The 24,346-nt window shown below is 40.1% G+C and overlaps 2 protein-coding genes across 3 annotated transcripts in view; both read right to left on the bottom strand.

Moving 5' to 3' along the window:
• Positions 1–14,660, bottom strand: part of LOC105012879 (nuclear GTPase SLIP-GC-like) — a 29,487-nt gene extending 14,827 nt beyond the window's left edge. Inside the window, exons 1-8 of one of the 2 annotated variants that reach the window (XM_034294998.1) lie at positions 14,560–14,660; positions 9,226–9,307; positions 8,883–8,995; positions 8,584–8,676; positions 8,125–8,161; positions 6,698–6,784; positions 4,319–4,412; positions 4,000–4,216 (exon numbers count right to left, since the gene is read on the bottom strand). In XM_034294998.1, coding sequence (XP_034150889.1) covers positions 4,000–4,216; positions 4,319–4,412; positions 6,698–6,784; positions 8,125–8,161; positions 8,584–8,676; positions 8,883–8,995; positions 9,226–9,298 — 714 coding nt within the window. In that variant the 5' untranslated portion in view covers positions 9,299–9,307; positions 14,560–14,660. Of the gene's footprint in view, positions 1–3,999; positions 4,217–4,318; positions 4,413–6,697; positions 6,785–8,124; positions 8,162–8,583; positions 8,677–8,882; positions 8,996–9,225; positions 9,308–9,672; positions 9,705–14,559 lie in introns of those variants that run through there. The other variant, XM_034294997.1, reaches the window with a different exon arrangement.
• The window catches only part of LOC117595221 (nuclear GTPase SLIP-GC-like), a 772,829-nt gene that overhangs the window by 306,751 nt on the left and 441,732 nt on the right, over positions 1–24,346 (bottom strand). The window lies entirely within an intron of this gene.

The raw sequence follows: 24,346 nt of genomic DNA, 5'->3' as shown, positions 1-24,346 counted from the left end.
AACTGCTTCCACTTTAAAAGTTTTATCCTTAGCCACGATCATTTTCAGCAATTCCTGTTCATAAAAGGTCCCAACTATCACATCACCATCGTAATCTTTTATTCCATATACAGGAGGTACCCGAGGGATGCATTCTGTTATTGTAAAATATTCATCTGTGTACCTTTTTCATAGCCTTTTGTAAACGCACCTCTCAGCTTTGAGAGTCTCACAGTTTCCCCAACCTGGAACTTGTAGCTTTGATTACCATTTCTCATTATTGTTGTGCCATACAGGTTCTTGTGAACTAATCTAACATTCTCTTCACAAACGTCAGCAGGCTTCATCTTAATAGACCAATGGTAGCTGTGGTTGTATCCATGAACTAAATCTTGAATAACCTCAACATAGCAATTGTGTTGGCAGCTGTGAGATAATTGTTTTATTAAATCTCTCAACAATACTCGCTTTGACATTTCCTGCAGAAAAATGTTTAATGTTGTACTTCTTGATTAACATTTCAAAATGTGAATTAAAAAATTCCTTCCCCTTGTCCATTTGGACTTTTTGTGTCGTTCTTCCTTCTTTTTATGTCTTGAAATGCTCGCTTTACCTCAATAGCGCTTTTATTTCTCAGCACGCAAATCCATGCGTATTTGCTTAATAAATCTATGCATGTTAACATGAATTTGATGTTATCGTTTTCCACACTGTAAGCATTCATGTCAACCAAATCTAGCTGAAATTGTGAATTTATATGACATTTTCTTTGAAAATGTATAGCTACATGCTTGTGTAGCGTGCATGTACCCTAGGCGAGCAGCCAGTCATCGGCCACGCCATTTTTGAGGATCTCCCCAGTTTTGTCCAAGTACGCTCTTTTCAAACCCTCTCTACCCACATAAGCACCAGGGTTTGCCGGGTTGTAGGAAATACTTTTCATAACCTGTTCAGACACCATAGAGAATTCGAGCAATAATGAGAATTAATACTGTTTAACATAGTTTTATTTGAGCTTTCAAAATTACACACCCAAGATATTCAGAAAAGTTACACAAACATTCATATTTCTCAGTGTTTGTTTTTATACATGTTAACGTGTGAACTGAAGTTACCCGGCCTTAGACAACAGATTATTTGCTTTCATCGCACCATGACGCCACTGCGTCACATACAGGATCATCATTAAATTTGTCCATGTATTCATCCCTATTCTCACTCAGTCTCTTTGTGATGTTCGGCTCCAACTTGAGCTCATGCAGAAAGTTCCCAGTGGCCGCGTGAACATCAGTCATCGGTGTGTGAAAACCCGATGCGTTCAAAGCCTTGACCAACACGTTTCAGTCGGGGTATTAAAACTGTCTCCACAATGTCATCATAATTGTTCTCAAAAAATAATCTGGCGGATCGAGACAAGAATGTCTTGTCTAGCTCGGGTGGTCCACATCCGATACATGCTTTGTGTAGAATCGCCCCAACAACGTTTTCCAGAATCATACCCAATGTTGCTTTGATGATCTTTAAAACTTTTGGTGCAAGGTGTTAGTCCATTTTGTAATAACTCTTGTTAGCATTTGAAATGTATGACAGATTAACAAGACCTAGCTGATCATGTAGATGTAGTGATTGTATAAGTTAGTGAACTGTTATAAGCTGTTGTAACCAATGAAACAAAATATTAAATGTCTGTAATATGAACTGAAACTGAAGGAGCAAGTAGGAGAATAGGAAACCCTGTTTAAGCAGTTGCCGGGGAGAGAAAGATTTAGTATGTCTGTTTTGTGAGAAACAGGACACAGGTTAGAGACACACACACATAGTCTGACAGGCCAGACAGATACCAGGAGGAGACAAGAAGATGTTTGCGTTTATCCTTATAAGGAATAGAATTGGAACTGGACCAATAGCATACTTGTTCTGTGAATTTAACGACTCTATCTTTTGGGCGTAGTAGAAGTATAAAAATGATGTTTTGAATGTTGATCCTTAGACATTGTGCGGCGACACGTGTCTCCAGAATCTTCTGTAATAAATGGACGTATAACTACGGTAATTGCCCTAACTCCCTGTGTTTTATTCTCCTTTCCAACAAACCAACTCGGGGAAGTGTTATACTTCAACAATCACCAATCCGGTCAGTCCAGTGGTAGTTTCTTGCTGGGTATGCCGGTGGAATCGAGCTGTCAGGTTCAGGGGTTCCGTAGAAGGCTTCAGCGTTGTCATCCCAGGCGTCACACAGCCAGTCCTCAGCCTTGGGTTCGTCAATCACCGCTTGGTTGTAATCGTGAGACAAATTTCGTAAATTCTTCCGACTTCTTGATAATCAAAGGCGGTCAGTCTGTTTTTATGCTGAGTTGAAGACGGTATTAACATAAGGCAGGGCTTCAGGGTCTTACGTCACAATCTACCCCCACTGACATTTTCCGGAAATAGTTACAATCTAACAGAAAATGCCCCTCCACAACTTTAAACAGTATCTATCATATTATGTGGGCCTTGTTTTGACCCCAAATAAAACACTTTTCGAAACGTGCCCCATAATTTGGCATTAAAAACCATTTGATCAGTCACACCAGCCTTAAACTCGTGGCCTTCCAGTAATTCATAATTTGCCACCTCCGGTGGCTCTGGGTTGAAGATGTATCCACTGATCCGACCATCGTCCAATTTCGATTCCTGGGCCAGCATATCCTGGTGTAGTTGATGGATTTGGGTTAAACTCTGCATAGGTTTCTTCAGGGCTGGCATGTTGATTGCATCTCTGCGTTCCATTTGTAATTTCTTACCAAATCGCTGAGCTGCGTTTCACCCAAAACATTGATCGTGGCACAATCCTCCATGTTTTGTATTGTGTAGGTAAGTTGGCTCAGGCAAGAATGAATGACCATCACCGATGTCTGCGTGGTTTAAATACACAGACCACGCCAATCAACCCATAAAACATGAAAGGTTAACAATCACCGGCTGTAGGCCATCTGTTGCACCACTTGGCAGTGGAACCCTGGCACCCTTTTATTGAACACCTAACATCTTCCAAAACTTTTTTATTGCCTGGGAATTTAACATTCTGGAACCCTAAGGCCCATTTGTTAATCTTCAAACATAACCACCTGTTATAACACTAGTCTGGTTTGCGCAGCAAGCGTTGTAAAACATCAAACACGGACACATCGTTGTTATCATAAATTACAAAGTCACCGGACATGCATACATCACTCCTGAAGTCCCGCCCTAACACACATCATACAGGAAGTCCCACCCTAACATAGGTCACAACGGAAGTCCCACCCTACAAACCGGATGTCCTGCCCACCTGTCACATCAATATGGAAATCCCGCCCCCCCAGGGCCATAAATCACCATTCTGACACATTATACCCTATTGTTTCTTGAATAAACTCTTTTGTATTTCATAAGAACTCTCTCTCTGCCTCTTTGCTGAGGGTGAACCTGGTTTTAGGCTATTGGATATTACATTACTTCCTCCTAATTTCAGTAAAAGTATAACTCACTGTAGCTAAGTTCCTTGTTCCTTATCAAAGATACTCAATATGGCATACTCCTGTTATTAAATAAAACCACCGCCATCATTATAATTTATGCCAGAAGGCTGTGTTGCAGGTTAATTCTTTGTTTCAATGTCTGTCTTTTCTTGAACATTAATTGATTGATTGCGTGCAGCTCAAATATCAATTAAATAAATGTTTCTAAACTATTCCAGTGTTTTACTTGGAATTATTGCACCTGTAACAGAAATAGATTTACATTTGAGATTTCATGTTTTTATCTATCTTTTCCAACTAATTTAGGCAAATGTATTTGTGGTCACAGTTTTCTCATGTTTGGGCAGAGCAAACGATTTGAAATTCTATTAAATATTTAAAGAGCAAGCAAGATAAAACATTTTTTTGTTAATTTACATTATATTTGTGTTTCTTCTACTGTTTGTAACTAACTGTACCATTCCCCATGACACCACATCTAAAAACAGTGTATGATAGGACATACATTAACTTTTACCTGATCTGTAATGAACTCGATCTCTGCGATGTATTTGTCATTAGTCATATTGGCCTCCACCTGAATCATCACTGAGGTACATGACCCTTGGTTTCCAGAAGGAAGAAGTTTCGTCTCACCCAAGATGGCGTTTATTAAGGAGCTCTTACCAGCTCCAGTCTTCCCAAAAACACCCACCATCTCTTTTCTGTCTTTATCCAACATATCAATTTTACTTCTGTTAGAAGTGAACAACAAACATTATTAAAGCAATTTAAGAAATGACATATATGCATGTGGTCATGTTGTCTCTCTACATTTTAAAAATGAATAGATCTACCTGATGAAGGTAGTATGTTTTGTAGAAGGCATTTCATCCAGCTTGCTTCTGACTCTTTGCATTATCTTCTTCGCCTCTGCCTTTCCTTCACTGTCTGGAAGATCACCAACAGATATAAATTCATTGTACATTCATATTTTGTCTTTATACAACAGAAATGCACAGGTGTGCCGCTGCCAAGTGTGAGGTGATCAGCACATTCACATACAGTGGGGAGAACAAGTATTTGATACACTGCCGATTTTCCCACTTACAAAGCATGTAGAAGTCTGTAATGTTTATCATAGGTACTCTTCAACGGTGAGTGACGGAATCTAAAACAGAAATCCAGATAATCACATTGTATGATTTTTAAGTACTTTATTTGCATTTTATTGCATGACATAAGTATTTCATACATCAGAAAAGCAGAACTTAATATTTGGTACAGAAACCTTTGTTTGCAATTACAGAGATCATACGTTTCCTGTAGTTCCTGACCAGGTTTGCACACACTGCAGCAGAGATTTTGGCCCACTCCTCCATACACACCTTCTCCAGATCCTTCAGGTTTCAGGGCTGTCGCTGGGCAATACGGACTTTCAGCTACCTCCAAAGATTTTCTATTGGGTTCAGGTCTGGAGACTGGCTAGGCCACTCCAGGATCTTGAGATGCTTCTTACAGAGCCACTCCTTAGTTGCCCTGGCTGTGTGTTTCGGGTCGTTGTCATGCTGGAAGACCCAGCCACGACCCATCTTCAATGCTCTTACTGAGGGAAGGAGGTTGTTGGCCAAGATCTTGCGATACATGGCCCCATCCATTCTCCCCTCAATACGGTACAGTCGTCCTGTCCCCTTTGCAGAAAAGCATCCCCAAAGAATGATGTTTCCACCTCCATGCTTCACGGTTGGGATGGTGTTCTTGGGGTTGTACTCATCCTTCTTTTTCCTCCAATCACGGTAAGTGGAGTTCAGACCAAAAAGCTCTATTTTTGTCTCATCAGACCACATGACCTTCTCCCATTCCTCCTCTGGATCATCCAGATGGTCATTGGCAAACTTCAGACGGGCCTGGACATGGGCTGGCTTGAGCAGGGGTACCTTGCTTGCGCTGCAGGATTTTATTCCATGACGTCGTACTGTGTTACTAATGGTTTTCTTTGAGACTGTGGTCCCAGCTCTCTTCAGGTCATTGACCAGGTCCAGGTCTTTTATACAGGTTGCAAGTTCAAACAGGTGCAGTTAATATAGGTAATGAGTGGAGAACAGGAGGGCTTCTTAAAGAAAAACTAACAGGTCTGTGAGAGCCGGAATTCTTACTAGTTGGTAGGTGATCAAATATTTATGTCATGCAATAAAATGCATATTCATTATTTAAAAATCATACAATGTGGATTTTTGTTTTAGATTCTGTCTCTCACAGTTGAAGTGTACCTATGAAAAAAATTACAGACCTCTACATGCTTTGTAAATAGGAAAACCTACAAAATCGGCAGTGTATCAAATACTTGTTCTCCCCACTGTACATACTTATGTCTGGTTTAAAGTTATAAAAACCTTGCAAGGTTAAGCCTTTATGTGTCTGCATTATTTACAATCTTAGATAGCCTCCATTAGCAGTATAGTGAACTGTACCATTTAGATAGGTGGGGCTTCCCTCAAAACAATGTAATGCTGTACAGGAACGTTTGGCATGGCCCATTATTCATATGACTGGGATTATCAGTGACGTTTCTTTGATTTCTTACATGCCTGGTCTTGCAATCGCCATTCCAATTCATTCCAAAGGTGTTCAGTGGGTTTCAGGTCAGGGCTTGACAAACCTCATCGAACCATGTCTTTATAGACCACGCATTGTGCACAGGGGCACAATCATTAAGCCAACCCTTCACTGGAACTAAAAGGCCTAGCCCAAACACTGAAACACAGCCCCAAACTATTATACCTCCTCGACCAAACTTAGAGTAGGCACTATGCATTCCGGTAGGTATTGTTTTCCGGGGATACGCCACATTGCGTTTGCATGGTCTCTTCGTGGCTGGGCTGTTGTTGCTCCTTGATGCTTCCGCCTCACAATAATAGCACTTACAGGTTGACCAGGGCATATCTACTAGGACAGAAATTTCACAAACTGACTTTTGGCATCCTATGACAGTGCCATGTTTAAATTCACTGACCTAAGTATGACCTACCGTACTGCCAATGTTTGTCTACGGAACTGTCATGGCTATATGCTGTATTTTATGCACTTGTGAGAAATGGGTGTGGCTGAAACACCTGAACTCAATAATTAGTAGGGGACTCCACATAGTTTTGGCCATATAGGGTATCTCCCAGATACCTTTCAGAGAGAAAAATATATTTTCAAAAATTGTACATTTGATTATAACATTTACCTACCAAGCATTGCAGTTGTTCTGGATATAGCACTACTTTTCTGCTTCTTTTTTTGTCTGTTTGCATCAACCCCGTCAAGTTTCCTTTTTTCTGGAAACAATTGGAAACATGTTTGTGCAGAATCAATTATTTTCTCTCAGTTATTTACTGGTATTTTGTACCGGATCATTACACTCTGAAAATTAAAAAAGTGGAAACAGACACCTACAGTACATCTACCTGTTTCAGACAGCAAGCATCTCAGTAATGGAGTAATAGTAATAACTTCAACTGTTTATAATCTAGAGCAAAAATCATAAAAATTAAATAGTTCCAATGATGTGCCAGAATATTTTTTCTAATTTGTATGTCTGTGCCACCAAGGATATTCATGGTTTGTCTCATATTTTAAGATCAATGTGGAAACAGTTGTGGGGAAACCAAACCAAAAATAAACCTTTATTTTTCTCAGTTTATGTGGAAATCTGAAACAACTTTGCCCTTTATCATGGTATAATTCTGACTGACCCGTCTAGGGTCAGTCAGAATTATATGCTGAGGTATCCTTTTGGATCCAAGGAATGCTCCCTTATTTTTCTGGTGTCCTGTTCAATTTTAGGAGGACCTGAACCTTTGGACCACGCCTCAGGACTACCGAGACTGACAACTCCTAGCTTTCCTTGTAACAGTCCTACTGGTTCTGCAGATCTACTTTCTGCCTGACAATTCCTGTTATCACTGCCCACAGCCCACCTGGTTGTCCCTGTCCTTGTTCACCTAGATGTGCAGCTGATCTGGATTCTGCTTAAGCTCACATGTATTTAGTGACCCAAAATATTGTATTTAGTGACCTGAAATATTGTATTTAGTGACCCAAAATATTAATGTGTCCCTACAAGGTCATGTACTCTCATAATATTCAACCAACACAGCCAGAAGAGTACTGGCCAACCCTAAGAGTCTAGCTCCACTCTAGGTTTCTTTCTACAGTGAACAATATTAGAAACGTAACTTTTTGGCCTTTTATTGTGGCCAGCCTAAGGCACACTTGTGCAATAATCATGCTGTCTAATCAGCATCTTGATATGGCACACGTGTGAGGTGGATGGATTATCTCGGCAAAGGAGAAGTGCTCACTAACACAGATTTGGAGGGATTTGTGAACAATATTTGAGGGAAATAGGCCTTTTGTGTACATAGAGAAAGTCTTAGATCTTTGATAAATTCAGCTCATGACAAATGGGGGCAAAAACAAAAGTGTTGCGTTTATAATTTTGTTCAGTTTAGTTTCCGAACCTCCAATCAAGTGTTCCCTAGCAAATGTGCATCAATTTCTTTTTGTTGCTTGCTCTTTGGGGATTTCGGCTGGGTGTCTGGACGAGCAGTTTTTGAGAACTGCAGACTTAAGTGTTTTCATGAAATGTATTTGATTGATTGGCTGTGCTTTTTACCTGAAAGAAGTTTATCCACACTGGTTGAGGGCATACTCTGAAGAAACAAGAAAATTATCATCATGGTTAAGGCATCATTTTACAAAACTTACAACACAAACTAAAACAGCCATCCTCTTAATTGAATAAAATGTGATCAGTTATGTCCTGTGTGATGTTGCAATATTTCTGAAATTTTAATCCTTATTATGTGAGATGGTGATAGAAATGCCTTCATGCACAAACATTAATATAAAAACATTGCAATGTGTATTATGTGGTCTTCCCACAATCAAAGAGGAAATCATCCTGCAGACGAGGTTATGAACATGACTTGTTGTATCTTTGTGATACAGCTATTTGGAGAACTATAATCATACAAAGGTGTGTAAGTTGATCTAAATAATAATTGTGCTTTGTAATATAAGATATGTCCTTTAGGGGTGAGGATTTATGTATATAGTTATAGGTAAAAAGTACATTTCCTGAGGAACTCTTGGCTGCGTTAATGGAAGCTGTTGACGTCGTGGCCACTTCAAAGTTTTCGTCAACATTGCTGTGTTTGTTCTGTTCCTGCAATTAAAAAACATGAGACATGCCGAGACACTTGTAAGGCAATGAATAATTGATGTACAATAATGTTTAGTTGAATCTAATGTTTTCTAATTTAGACTGAATGCAAACTATTTACCCTACACTTACAGATACACACGTAAAACCTGGTCACTCTGTCTTTTCCGTAAACTTTTGTTAAAATTCCTATCATTTGTTATATATACCTTTAGAAGTCTGTGTTTGTGAGCAAATTTTTTCCGTGGTCCTAATATTGGGATCAAGTCGATGAAGTCATTCTCTTCGAGTAAGAGAAAACTTTCTTCGTCTATTTGTTGCTCTGAAATTCAAGAAAAATATATTAAAAAGACATGATGAGATTAACAAATACACATGTGCTTACTCTTGAGTTGATATCATTACAGTACTAATGTATAATAATACAATAAACAAATATAATAATTCATATAATATTCATATTAAAACATTACTAGTATCACACTTCTACTACTACTACTACTATTATTATACAGCTTAATATACAATGTATAAATCATTAAACATTTTCACCTTCAAAATTCTTAATCCATTGACTGAGGTCCCACTTTGTCAATATGTCTCTGACAAAATCTGATGACGCCATGACAGTTCACTATGAACAGAATAAAAACCGTTTAATTAAGATGAAAAGAGGATTTGCAAAAACATTTGCTACATAGTAATAGTAGTATGTTGACAATACATGTTCTAATCAAATATTCAAAATATAGTAGGAAGCAGAGAGAAACAGTTGTAGTTCTAGTTTGTTGTATTTATGTTTTATGTTTTCATTCCATGTTATATTTCTATGCTTGGTTAAATTTTCATTAATGTTTACCCCCACTTTTTAGCACCTCCTATATACACGGCTCAAAGAAATGAAGGGAACACTTAAATCACAACATTGGGTCTCTATGAAGTTCAGTGCGGAGAACAAGTATTTGATACACTGCCGATATTGCAGGTTTTCCTACTTACAAAGCATGTAGAGGTCTGTAATTTTTTGTAGGTACACTTCAACTGTGAGAGACGGAATCTAAAAAAAAAATCCAGAAAATCACATTGTATGATTTTTAAATAATTAATTTGCATTTGATTGCATGTTTTCCGATTACCTACCTGTAACCCTGCTTTTTCCCCTGCCTAGACAAACCCGACAACTGCACGCACCTTTTTACCGCACTGGACCTCAGAGCCACCCTGCATCTAGATTCCACACCAACACACAGCCACTCGGCCCTCCCCCCAGCACCTTCCTCCCACTTCCAGTTTTTTTTCAATAAACACTCTTACCCGTCTATTTATATAGCAAAATTCATACATAGAAGCAATTCAATTCGCTTTGCAAAGATATGAAAAATATAAAAATGCAATAGAATAAAAACAGCCAGATTGTTTCTATTTCTCTAACCACCCTTCAGAGGGACTCTCTGACTTGGGATCTCAATCCTTGCACTCCAATGCTAGGATGAAACCGTCAGTCCTTTTGTGAATTAATAACCTACTTGCAGCACATGAGCAGCATAAGAACTTGCATTATCCTTTTTTGTCAGTACCATTGACAAAAAAGTAAAGTATTTTGAATAATAGTTTCCAAACAATGGCCAGTGCTATAAATGAGCCATCTGTTTGCCTAGCTCATTAGGATTACACATTTGACATCAACCCTGATAGTAAAAAGTGTCTGCAGGCTTGCTACCCTATGCCCTAGGATATAGATAGCCAGTTGTGGACTGATGTTCGCCACAGAAGTCCCCCGATGGGTTCAGCCTTGCGCTGAACAATTATTTGATTTAATGCTATTTTTTTGGTTTGGGGAACTCAGGTTATGTCACGGTCTATCGACAAACAGGAGCCAGGCGCAGGGAAGTAGCTTGCTTTCCTTTTATTTGGGGTGAAGCAAGCCTAGATAATGCCTAACAGGCAGACATTGAACACACTTGAACAAAACGTAAGATGTCCAGCAAAACCAAACAATACAATAGTCGATGGAGCGTCTTTACAGCAAACAATAACCCACAAAACCCTCCTAACAATCAGACAAACATTTACTCAACATAATGAGACAAATGAGGTACAGGGGCACTGGTAGCAGAGGGAAGGGGGCGGTGGCTTCAGAAAGCCAGTGACGCTGACCGCCGGAGCCTGGGCGCACCAGCAGGGGGAGCCCCAGGAGAGGGAGTTGTGACCGCTTACCTGCCAGTGTTACACTATAGTAGGCTTAGTATCTGTTTTTTGTTTTTTAGGGATGAAATACCAATTGTTAACTTTGAATATTTAATAAAGACAGAAACTCTTTGTCTTGTGAAACATTGTCAACAGAACATCTATGGAAATATTTGTTGTTTAAGTCTAATCAGTGTAACCAAAGGCTACGGCTACAAAAACACATTGAAAGTAGAAATGCTGATAGATGCTGTAGCTACTTACATTGACAAAAGGTTTTCTAGAAATAATTGATGGTGGTTCATGTATGTTATGTCCACCACTTTATCCTACATTAAACAAGACTGATCATTGTCCTACTACTCATAGTTTACTGTTATATTCTGTTTCCATTTCCATGAAATGTAAGAAAGTCTGACAGTTTAGTTTGCCAGTGTTCAGTAGAATAACAGGCATAGCTGTGGTAGGTAGGTGGGAACAAGGGAGATGAGGCACATTGTTTTAATGGAGTACAGCAAGCTAGCTCACTAATTAAAACATTGTGTGCTGTTCAAAGATAAATGTGACAAACTGAAGCAAAGCTAATCAAGTCAACATGGCCCACAAGTAGTTCAGCTTGTTTGGAAATGTTTTCCAACGTACCCAGAGCTGGAGATCATCCTCAGCATTAAAGGTGTCCCATAAACAGTTTTAATGCAAAACGTTTGGAAAGACTTAGCCCTTTCTCTTGAAGGGCCTAAATGTTGTGGGCCTAAATGTTGTAACCTAAATGTTGTACATATTATGTATTGTTTTTTACAGGTAAATATTTGCTGGATGTTGAGAATTGCCAGGCCAAATGTCAAGCTTTGAATGGCGCAAATTGAATACATGTAAATGTGTTTCTGAACCAATGTCGATACTCTTGTTCTTACATATACAGATGAGGGACTGATACATAATCAACTGATTTCTTTGCTAAAATGTTGTCAAGCAGCTATTTTGAGACAAAGTTTTATGTATGTGCATGAAACAAATGGTCATTATATTGTACGAGTCATAACAAAATGGCTTGCTACCTTTAGTAATTTTAACTGGCATATTTCGGTCGCTCACAATAACATGTGTTCACAGTATCAGTCAACAGAAGCTATCCAGGGTAATGTTGTTGGTAGTGACATCAGCCTATAGAGCCAAAGTAGAGATAAAAACATATCCTTCTAAAGAGCTTAACCAGGCTCTAGGCTGCAGGACATGGGTATCGAGATACAATGGGTCATACTCAGTGGCACCTATTCAAATGTATCCAAAACTGATAACCCCAGGGGGAATTTATCTCAGGACCAAATTGTGCAACAAAATGATGTTGCATACTAGGATCCACTCATCTACCAGTCCACATAGACAAGGGCCCTCTACCCTTACAATAAGATGGCATTATCAATATGTACTATTGTTTGTTAAACTTTACACAACAGACCTGTTTCCAGTACACCCCTATAGACCTAGTGAACACACTCAAATTAGTTAATAATGGAACAGATCCAAAGTTGTGTTACAACACAACAGATTTGCCTCCTGCCACATATCGGTGCAAGCTGCTCCTCATAAGAACATAGTCATTGCATTGCATAACCAAACTTTTCTTAGAGGCGATTTCGTCAGACCCAGACCTTTTGTTTGGAGAAAAATGCAGGGATGGAACCTACTGTGTTTGCTCTTACGCTGCTAATCTCACAGCCTGGATGAATGCAAAACCCTTCTATGGGCATCCTGATATTGTTTCAACCTTACAACCTGAGACTGTCACAAACCAACAACAGTGTCCAAATCCATATCCTGTCACTAGAGGTGTTCTTAAGGGAAACAATAATAAGTATGATTAACAATTGTATGATGTAAATCTAATTATGATCCAAACGTTATATAACTTATTCAACAGTCAGGCACCTATATTAAACAGTCAGAATTTCAGGACCATTACAGCACAGATGACAGAACATAGACATGGTTACAGACACAAATAGAGGATCTGATTTCAGACTATAAAGGCATATTAGCTGTCAGAGTCAAACACATCAGTGTAAGGTGGGGTCTAATTCCACATGTGACTGTCCTATTTGAGGACTGTAAATCCTTGTCCAATATATTTCAATAAGCCAAACAATCACAATCAGTGGCTTGGATTTCAAACCAAACGGCTACATCATTCAAGCAGTTCTGACAGAAAATGTGTTTTGCTTTGTATTGTTTAGATTGGTAGCAGAATTGTTTTTGTAGTAAATTATAAAGGATGTGTGTAACACAAGAATTATGGTTACGCAAATGCAAACAACACATACATACATCCAGCCCAGACTGCAACTCTTAGATCAAATCAAGCAACAAGGTGAAAACATCTAGCCCAGGATCTTTAAGTTGCTTTAAATGTGAATGTTTTCTCAGACGGTGTAAATTAATCTGATGTTCTCTTTGGAGCCTGATGTGAGACTAACAACACTACATGGTCTAGTTGAGGGATGAAGTACAGCCTCTGTCTCAAGCTGTCCTAATTGTAGATGTCACTGATAAACATCAGGGAATATCCTACGTTTTCACTATTAAAGAAGTTATCTACGCTATGCTTGGATAAAACAGTCCGTGTGTGACTACAGTGGATGGGCATGTGGTCTGTCTGTCTGTGAGAGTTATGTGTGACTACAGTGGATGGGCATGTGGTCTGTCTGTCTGTGAGAGTTATGTGTGACTACAGTGGATGGGCATGTGGTCTGTCTGTCTGTGAGAGTTATGTGTGACTACAGTGGATGGGCATGTGGTCTGTCTGTCTGTGAGAGTTATGTGTGACTACAGTGGATGGGCATGTGGTCTGTCTGTCTGTGAGAGTTATGTGTGACTACAGTGGATGGGCATGTGGTCTGTCTGTCTGTGAGAGTTATGTGTGACTACAGTGGATGGGCATGTGGTCTGTCTGTCTTAGTCTAATGCAATGTGGTATTCAATACATCTAACAACCAGAGCAGTGAAGCACAGTCATTAAATTAGTAAATCTCAAAAAAATAAACAAGAGTTCAAAAATGCAATTCACATGCACTTCAAGCCTCAAGGCCTTGATTTGATGAAGAGGTAATTCAATGTTAAACTATGAGAGCTCCAAGGCTCAGAGGTATGGTCGAACACTACAATCTCAAGCAAATTCTTCTACCTCTCCACTAATGTGTTTATTGTATGCTTGTTGAAGGTACAACTCATCCAGATACACCATGATGGAAATAGGGAGACTCCTAAGGGTTAAGTTAAGCCAAAAAAGTCCCACTGAATACGCAGATGTTTGTGTCCATGCAACAAGAATATAGTAATACAATTATTTATTTATCAAAGCATTGAAGACAGTCGTAAAATTATCTTATGATCCACACTAAACACATGTGAGTAACGACTGATTAATTCGAGAACTTAGGGTATTTCAGCATGCCTTTAAGCAGGGAGACCGAGATTGGCAGAGAAAAATAGAACCAACTTCAATGAAAGATTAAGCCATGCTCTCAACAACAACGTAAATAAAGACAGAAATACTTTGTCTCGTGAAACATTGCCAACAGAACTGAAACAACAGAACAGCTATGGAATTATTTGTTAAGTCAAATCAGTGTAACCAAAGCAAAATGCTAAAAAAAAATAATATTGAACATAGATATGCAGGAGGATGCTGTATCTACTTACATTGACAATAGGTCTTCTAGAAATAATGATGATAGTCCATTTATGTCATGGCTAATACACATTAAACAAGACTGATCATCGTCCAACTACTCGTGGTTTGCTGTAACCTTTAGTTTCATTTTCAAGAAAATGGAGGAAAGTCTGAGGTGTGGTAGATGGGAGGAGACAGGTGAGTGGGTGTGTCACAGTGTTGTTGTGGTGCGCAGGGAGGTAGGTAATGTAGCTGTTTCTACACTCACCTAAAGGATTATTAGAAACACCATACTAATACTGTTTGACCCCCTTTCGCCTTCAGAACTGCCTTAATTCTACGTGGCATTGATTCAACAAGGTGCTGAAAGCATTCTTTAGAAATGTTGGCCCATATAGATAGGATAGCATCTTGCAGTTGATGGAGATTTGTAGGATTCCACCACATCCCAAAGATGCTCTATTGGGTTGAGATCTGGTGACTTTCGGGGCAATTTCAGTACAGTGAACTCATTGTCATGTTCAAGAAACCAATTTGAAATGATTCGAGCTTTGTGACATGGTGCATTATCCTGCTGGAAGTAGCCATCAGAGGATCGGTACATGGTGGTCATAAAGGGATGGACATGGTCAGAAACAATGCTCAGGTAGGCTGTGGCATTTAAACGATGCCCAATTGGCATATCAGGGGCCTAAAGTGTGCCAAGAAAACATCCCACACACCATTACACCACCACCACCAGCCTGCACAGTGGTAACAAGGTTTCCATGTTCTCATTCTGTTTACGCCAAATTCTGACTCTACCATCTGAATGTCTCAACAGAAATCGAGACTCATCAGACCAGGCAACATTCTTCCAGTCTTCAACTGTCCAATTTTGGTGAGCTCGTGCAAATTGTAGCCTCTTTTTCCTATTTGTAGTGGAGATGAGTGGTACCCGGTGGGGTCTTCTGCTGTTGTAGGTGGGATTGTAGAAAATCCCAGAAACTGAGCAGATTGTGAAATACTCAGATCGGCCCGTCTGGCACCAACAACCATGCCACGCTCAAAATTGCTTAAATCACCTTTCTTTCCCATTCTGACATTCAGTTTGGAGTTCAGAGTTTGTTTTGACCAGGACCACACCCCTAAATGCATTGAAGCAACTGCCATGTGATCGGTTGATTAGATAATTGCATTAATGAGAAATTGAACAGGTGTTCCTCATAATCCTTTAGGTGAGTGTATTTTTTCAGAAAAGCATCCATAATGGGCATACAAACGCAAACCGTAAACGTGCAGACAGTTTCTTCATACAACACCAAACATAGAACAATACCTCACAAAGACGCCCAGGAACACAGGAACTAATATGGGTTACCTAACGAGGGAATGGACACCAGGTGTGTGCAATAACAAGATATTACAGTTCCGTGGGAGGAGGAGCGGCGTGACTTAGTTTGCTGTAACTTTCAGTTTCCATTTCAAGGAACTGGAGGAAAATATGAGGTTTGGTAGGTAGGACGGGACAGGTGAGTTGCTGCATTTCCTTTTTTCATGTTTTGCAGCAATATAGCTCACTTATTAAAACATTGTGTGCTTTTATAAAATGAATGTGTCAAACTGAAGGAAATCGAATGAAATCTCCTTGGCCCACACTTTTTTCAACTTGTAATTGAGTGTAATGGGATAATGTGTGTGATATTCCCAGTCAGGTGGGAATCTTTAACAAACTGAAAGAGAGATGTTTTACAACACACCCACAGGTGGGGATCATCATCATCAGCATTTTAGACAAATGTCCCATATATACAATCACCCACCCATCTAAATCAATGAGTGCCCGATTTACTGCTAATCTAGGACCTAAATCCATTAATCCACTCATGACAGTTTTGTGGTGAAAACACAGGTTTCATCCCAAAACATGTTTCACGTCTCTTGGAAGAAACACAGTAGCAGCAGTGCCTCAGGTATTCCAAAGTAACCTCATAACAACATGGTAACATGGCCTAGAGTGCACCTGTGGTTCTTCTATATCGGTCTCACTAAGAGGAGTCAGGGATAGAGTAGCAGATATGACATTCTGGACAAGTAGGCAATCTGAACTATCCTATGGCTACACATTATTTGAAAGCAAAACATGGACGTGACAGTACAGGTTTCTGGCACTGAGGTAATGTCGTTAGATTCCAGGGATGGTGAGAAATTAAAACGCCTGAAGCAGCATGTGAAATTTTGAATATATACTCTTAAAGGCACCACAATTTACGTGTCTCTCTTGCACTATTCCAAACACTCTGATGATGGCAGTAGCCGAAACGTGTTAGTGCTTACCATTACCTTTGCACCTAAAATAAAGGATTTTAATTTTCCAAAATTCCTGCACAAGTGCCTTCATTTAGATCCACTATACCATGAAGTACACTGTTATGGTTATTTCTCCTTTTAGTTTTTGTCTACTGTTCCCTCAAAAGAGCACCTGCAGATTTTTCAAAAGAATACATGAGGCACTCCTGCTACTGTGTTTCTTTAAATACTTAAAAACTCTTTGGTATGTTGTCTGTCAAGGAAGGAACCCCTAAGGACAGAGTTCTATCAGCTGCCACACAGAGGTCACTGGACAGGAAGAAGAGGTAAAGGAGTGGAGTGCTGGGGGATTAGACAAGAAGAAAGGGGTGGAGTCCTGGGGGACTGGACAGGATGAAAATATTATTAGTGTAGTTGTAAAGACATACAAAACCTCTAAGCCTGCATGCTTTTCTAAGTGCTGGGGTAGTAATTTAAATTCCTATATGTCCTAAGTGGTTCAGGTCCCTCTGCATGGTACATTATCCCATGTGAAAGTGTCACTTACAAATCATTGGTAGAATAGAATCCTATGCAACACATTCAGCCAGTTTCCCAAACATGGATTAAGCCTGGCTTAGATTTATGAAGCACATTAAATATATGCATTGTATTCTTACCAATCTTTATAAAAAAACATCTGTTCTTTTTTTAGGGCATTTCCATGCTTTAATAGGATAGAGACAGTAGAAATAGACAGGAAAGGTGGAGAGAGAGAGCTGGGGGAGGGAGTCCCATGAAAAGTTAAATGTTGGACAGCATATATTAAAAAATAATCCCAAATAAAAAAATCTTCAACAGACAAACTCAACCCTTGTCTCTATTGCGGAGTTCAATAACTCTGGCCCTCAAATCCAGTTCCACTAAATCTTTTCATTGCAACCCTCTAATCAGGGACTTATGCAGGCTTAATACACCAGGTGGGTCCAATTAACAATGAGGTAGAACAGAAAACCAGCTGGCTCCAGCCCTTGCATAATAAGAGTTACAGCCTAAAACACCTACACACAATGTATCTCACCTTGGAGGGACATATCAGATTACAAATTTAGTGGCTCAATGGTTGAGTGCATTCCACAAGACTGAGTCTGTTCAGCAGTGGGCTGGGTTGGAGTCCAGTCTGGGCTGCATGGTACCCCCCCACCATCACCTTTTATGTCTATGCATTTATCACATTAAAATGCCCTAAATATTATTTGAAAAATAAATGATTGTATGGCATGAAATGTTGGTAAAGAAACTATGGCAGAACACGAGTAAAATGACTTGATTGAGGGGATTCCACATAGGGGATTTCAACAATACTTGAAGAACTCTTTCTTCCAAAAAGGGTTCTTGGGGTGAAAAGGGTTCTTAATGAAACCCTTAGTTTTACAAAAAAACCTTGAGGAACTCTTTCTTGAAAAAAGGGTTGTTCAGAAGCAAATGGTTTTGGGAAGAACCTCAACCCTTCAAGAAGACCCTTTTGGAACCCTTAAATGCTGCCTTCTTCCTGAGGAAGTCCAATTATGTGAACTCCTCTTCATCATGCAAGAGTTTGAAGAACATCTCTCTTGATCCCCTCCTCAGCAGAAAAACAGCCATCACAGAAGGATGTGGTGCCTTATTTAGTTTAGCCTGTGAGTGGCCAGCCCTTCATGTCACCATGTTTCGACTCTGGTACTCCACCACATTGAATTTACCAGAGTTGAAGGAGGCAATGACATTCTTAAAATCCTCAAAATCCAGGATAGCACCTCCAGGCTACTTCCTCATCTCTTTCTGCGCTCATGAAGGTGTGCCCTGGTTCAAAATACTTTAAAGTTATATCCTCAAGTAGGGCCGTCGGTTCATTTACCAAAGTTTTAAGAAGGCATCAGTTCTTATTCTTTGGGGGGCAATTGTCAACCTAGTAAATTGTGCTTCACAACCCGCTCCTGATTAAGTGCTGTCACAAAAGCCGATGTCACCTCCTCTGGCCTCTTTCCAGCAATGCCTTTGTGCCATAATTACTGAAATGCTGTCCTTGGAAGAATTATTTTTCCCCACAAAGGCGAAGGTCTCATGGAAGGCCGAGATGCGTTTAGTAAAGACAGCAGTCTTCACCCCAGGTATTCGGGACAGGATGACGACTTTCTGGAGGTGAACACTGCGGATTGAGAGTTCATCATACTCTTCCCTTTCTGCATCCAACTTGTAGTGATGCCTTCCTCTCTCTGCTCTCCTCTTGTGCTCCTCTCACTTTTGACAGGGGTGATATTTCTCAATGTTGGTTTCAGCCTGGTGCTCTGCTCTGATGTGGTCATTTTGCCTTAAGCAATTTTCACAGTCCTCTTTACCCAACTTAGTGAAGCTAATGTTCATTAGTGAACCCTTCCTATATGTTTCAAAGGAACTTAAAGGGAGTGCTCCTAATCTCAGCTTGTTACCTGTGTAAAAGAAACCTCTCCACAGAAGCAATCAATCAATCAGATTCCAAACTCTCCACCATGGCCAAGATCAAAGAGCTGTCCAAGGATGTCAGGGACAAGATTGTAGACCAACACAAGGCTGGAATGGTCTACAAGACCATCGTCAGGCAGCTTGGTGAGAAGGTGACAACAATTGGTGCGATTATTTGCAAATGGAAAAAACACAAAGGAACTGTCAATCACCCTCGGTCTGGGGCTCTATGCAAGATCTCACCTCGTGGAGATGCAATGATCATGAGAATGGTAAGGACTCAGAACTACACGGGAAGATTTTGTCAATGATCAGCTGGGACCACAGTCACCAAGAAAACAATTGGTAACACACTACGCTGTGAAGGACTGAAATCCTGCAGCGCCCGCAAGGTCCCCCTGCTCAAGAAAGCACGTTCAGGCCTCTCTGAAGTTTCCCAGTGTACATCTGAATGATTCAGAGCAGAACTGGGTGAAATAGTTGTGTTCAGATGAGACCAAAATCGAGCTTTTTGGCATCAACTCAACTAGCCGTGTTTGGAGGAGGAGGAATGCTGCCTAGGAATGACCCCAAGAACACCATCCCCACCATCAAACATGGAGATGGAAACATGCTTTGGGTGTGTTTTTCTGCTAAGGGGACAGGACAACTTCCCTGCATAAGAGGGACAATGGACGGGCCGTGTACCGTCAAATCTTGGGTGATAACCTCCTTACCTCAGCCAGGGCATTGAAAATGGGTCATGGATGGGTATTCCAGCATGACAATTACCCAAAACAACCTTCCAAGGCAACAAAGGACTGGCTCAAGAAGAAGCACATTAAGGTCCTGGAGTGGCATAGCCAGTCTCCAGACCTTAATCCCATAGAAAATCTGGGGAGGGAGCTGAAGGTTCAAGTTAACCAACGTCAGCCTCGAAACCTTAATGACTTGGAGAAGATCTGCAAAGAGGAGTGGGACAAAATCCCTCCTGAGATGTGTGGAAACCTAGTGGCCAACTACAAGAAAGGTCTATCCTCTGTGAATGCCAGCAAGGGTAATGCCACCAAGTACTAAGTCATGTTTTGCAGAGGGGTCGAATACTTATTTCACTCATTAAAATGCAAATCAATGAATAACATTTTTGAGAAATTATTTATTTAACTAGTTGCCTAATAATTCTGCACACCAATTGTTGCCTAATAATTCTGCATTCTTATGTATTCCCCTGAGAAAGATCAAAACTAACTTTTCTTTTGTTTAACATTCAGGTTTGAGGTTCGAAAATATTTTCGATTGACATAAAGCATTGTGATTGTTCAACAATGAAATAAATCTTGAGAAAAACGATTTGCTTAATAATTGTGCACGCAGTGTATGAGAATTGGTCTGGGGTCTGAACACTTTTGCAAAGCACGATATACAATGCCTTTTTTCTCTCCACATTTTGTTGTGTTGTAGACTTAATTTATAATCGATTAATCAACAACTCTGTTCCAAAAAAAGTTGGGATGCTGCGTAAAATGCAAATAAAAACAGAATAAAATGATGAGCAAATCATTTATCCCTACATTCAATTGAAAATAGTACAAAGATAACATTTCAAATATTGTTGCTTGCAAACGTGTAGCTTGCATCATAAATTCTCAATTTGATGCGAGCAACACGTTTAAAAAAAGTTGCCAGAGGGGCATTTTTAGCACTTTGTTGCATCTCCTCTTCTTGTATCAATACTTCGTAAGCATTTGGGAACTGAGGAGACCAGTTGCAGTAGTTTTGAAATTGAAATGTATTCCCATTCTTGCTTGATATAGGATTGCCAAATGTTTTCAATAGTTGACAGGCCAGTTTAGCACTCAAACTCTCTTACTAAGGAGCCATTCTGTAGTGATACTTGCAGAATGTGGTTTGGCATTGTCTTGCTGAAATATGCAAGGTCTTCCCTGAAAAAGACTTTGTCTTGATGGCAGCATATGTTGCTTCTAACCCTGTTTATATTGTTCAGCATCAATGGTGCCTTCACAGATGTGCAAGTCACCCATGCCTTGTGCACAAATGCACCCCATACCATCACGGCTGCTGGCTTTTGAACTGTGCGCTAATAAAAAGCTGGATGGTCCCTCTCCTATTTAGTCTGGAGGACGCAGCGTCCATGAATCCCAAAAATAATTTCACATTTTAATTTGTCAGACCACAGGATAGTATTCCACTTCCCCTCAGTCAATCTAAAATGGGCTCAGGCCTAGAGAAGGCAGTGGCTGTTCTGGATCTGGTTATATACAGCTGTATATGGTTTCTTCTTTGTATGGTAGAGTTTCAGCTTGCATTTGTGGATGCAGCAATGTACTGTGTTCACAGACAATGGTTTTTGGAAGTCTTCCTGAGCCCATGAAGTGAGATCTCAAAACTCTTTGCAATTTTACCTTGAGAAACGTTATTAAATTGTTGCACTATTTGCCCACGCACTCTTTCACAGAGTGGTGAACCCCTCCCCATCCTCACTTCTGACAGACCCATCCTCTCCGGAATGATCTTTTAATACCCAATCATGTTACTGATATTCCACCAGGTTTAGTTTTTTAGCATTACACACTATTTCCAGTCTTTTGTTGCCCCTGTCCCAACTTCTTTGAAAAGTGTTGCTGGCATCCAATTCAAAGTGAGCATACCCAGATAGCAAAAAATATCCGCACGGCTTCTTTTTGCCGCCGGCCCTAAGCTGTCGGCTATAGGTGCGTCCTGCTGGCGGGGATGAAACGTTTGCCGCGGAATACGTCACTCCCATTTCTTGCGAGATGCCACCGGCAATCAGCCGGCTGTCCGACTGCTTCATTTTCTTTGGCGGTTGCCTCGGTCTAAAGGACCGCCGTCGTCCGGCGGCAAGACGCTTTTAAATACAAGGCTACTCTCAAAATCGACCGGCCAATGGTTTTGCATGTTGGGAGTTAAGTGGAACTGACGGCATTTTTACTACTTTTCACATTGGAAGCGATTATAAAATCCTAATATATAATATGTAAATCAAATAATTTTTTTCTCCAAAGCATAGGATTTATTACAGATTATAACAGATTAATAGGGTTTATAACATGATTCCATGAGAGGTAAGGTTTAGGAAATTACATTTAAATTACTTTGAAACTCTGAAGCGATTATACAGTAATATATGTAAAATATATCGAATTATTTTATGCACTTAGGGGAAATTGTTTACATTTATTTGATTTAGGCACAATTAGACATGCTCCTGGACCCGTCTCTACTGTTGATGACGCATTGGAGTCACTGAGGCTGGCCCCTCCCGTAACAATAAAACTAGAGTACATTCGCTTCAGTTCGATCAATCGCGAGTTACTACAGCCTTCAGTTGTTAGCTAGCAAATTCATCGATATCGACTACCAGCGTTTAAGTAAGTATATGTTTCCATTTTGTGTAACGCAATATTATGTTTACATTGTTTTTTGTGTATGTATTTAAAATATGTAGTCATCTTTGGTCTTGCCTAACTAGTCAAGCTAAAGTAGCCTTGTTTACGCACATGCTGTTTGCCTTTGTTATAGTAAACACCGAGGTTAAGCTATGTTGCTAGTACTTGTAGAAATGTAACTAGCTACAGTAGGTAGCCAGAGCTTTACACTTAGAAAGACTAAGTTGAACTTTTGATATTTTCTAACAAAAATAACGATCTGTATAGGTAAAGTTATTTTAGTCCTAAAAAATGCTGATGGTACAGTTGCTACTGTACTGTACTGTGAAGTGGACACACTCCACTTCACAGAGCCAAGCGTTTGAGTACGAGTAGGTGATGTTATTTGTGACGCTTTTTTTTTTGTCCTGAAAACTATTGCTTCTATTTAAGATGAGGAATTATTTCATCCATAATCTGTTTTTCATTAGGGCACTTGACTTTCTGGATGAAAGGTGTCGGTGTGTTGTACATATCATTAGCTTTGCACAGTTCAATTATTGTTTCATTACAGAATATGCAATCTCTGCAGTGAAATTAAAGCTGTTATGTTTGTTCCCCCAGTTCGTCAAGTACTAAACTTTTCACCCCCAGCAGAAAATGTACCCTGGCAGCAAATGGGTGAAAAGGCTGGAGGTATGTAATACGTTGCGCTAAACTGTTACATTTAAGTCCAATTCATTACATGTATGCAATAACTTCAAAAATATTTTAACGTCAATGTTTATCAATAGGAGAAAGTCATCGCTCCATTATTGGCCCTTGGACTCCCCTGGCATCGCATGTACAGCATGAAGTTTTCAGCAATGAAGGTATATTCTAGGCCTATGTCCTAATGTCCAGTGTTTTAACAGTTTTGAAAATAGTGCCTTTAGTTTTCCAGAACGAGAACCAAGCTCTGAGGGAGGAGAACCAAGCTCTGAGGGAGGAGAACCAAGCTCTGAGGGAGGAGAACCAAGCTCTGAGGGAGGAGAACCAAGCCGTGAGGGAGGAGAACCAAGCCGTGAGGGAGGAGAACCAAGCCGTGAGGGAGGAGAACCAAGCCCTGAGGGGAAGCCATGCACGAGCAGGTGAGAACATGCACTCTTTCTTAAATTTTACTTTGTGTGTAATGTAGGTTCAGAATGACCATATGCCTTTCATTTTGTAGCTTTGTATGACAGCGGCTCGCTTCAAGAGCAGGTGAAGCAATTTGGGACAATGCTGAAGACGTTTGCTCGCACTGGGCAATCAGGTACAACTTGCAAACAACACCTGTGGTTGTTGGTGTAATTCCCACTGGGTCCACCTGTACGTGTAGTAGACCTAGATATAAATGTCATAGTTTAGTAATTGAGGGACCAGGACTGACTACTTTATTCTTTTATTCTGGGAACCCCTGTAGGTGCAGATCAGACCCTAGTGCTGCGACGTTTTGGAGAGTTTGGCGATGTTGTGCGTAGCATGGAAAACAAAATGGACACTATGCTGCAACATTTCAGTGCCAATGTGTCTGTTGGAGAGCTATCCCTGCCAGGGGATCTGTTACTCCCCCTAGGCACCCAGGAATATTTGGTGTTTCTTGACAGCATTTTGAGGCAGGATAAAGAGCTCCAGGAACGATTTGTAAGTGTGTTGCTTT

The sequence above is a fragment of the Esox lucius genome, chromosome 11 (assembly GCF_011004845.1).
Source record: "Esox lucius isolate fEsoLuc1 chromosome 11, fEsoLuc1.pri, whole genome shotgun sequence".
NCBI classification, from domain to species: Eukaryota; Metazoa; Chordata; class Actinopteri; order Esociformes; family Esocidae; genus Esox; species Esox lucius.
Note: the sequence above shows the minus strand (reverse complement) of the source record. Positions and strands in the feature narration are given on the sequence as shown.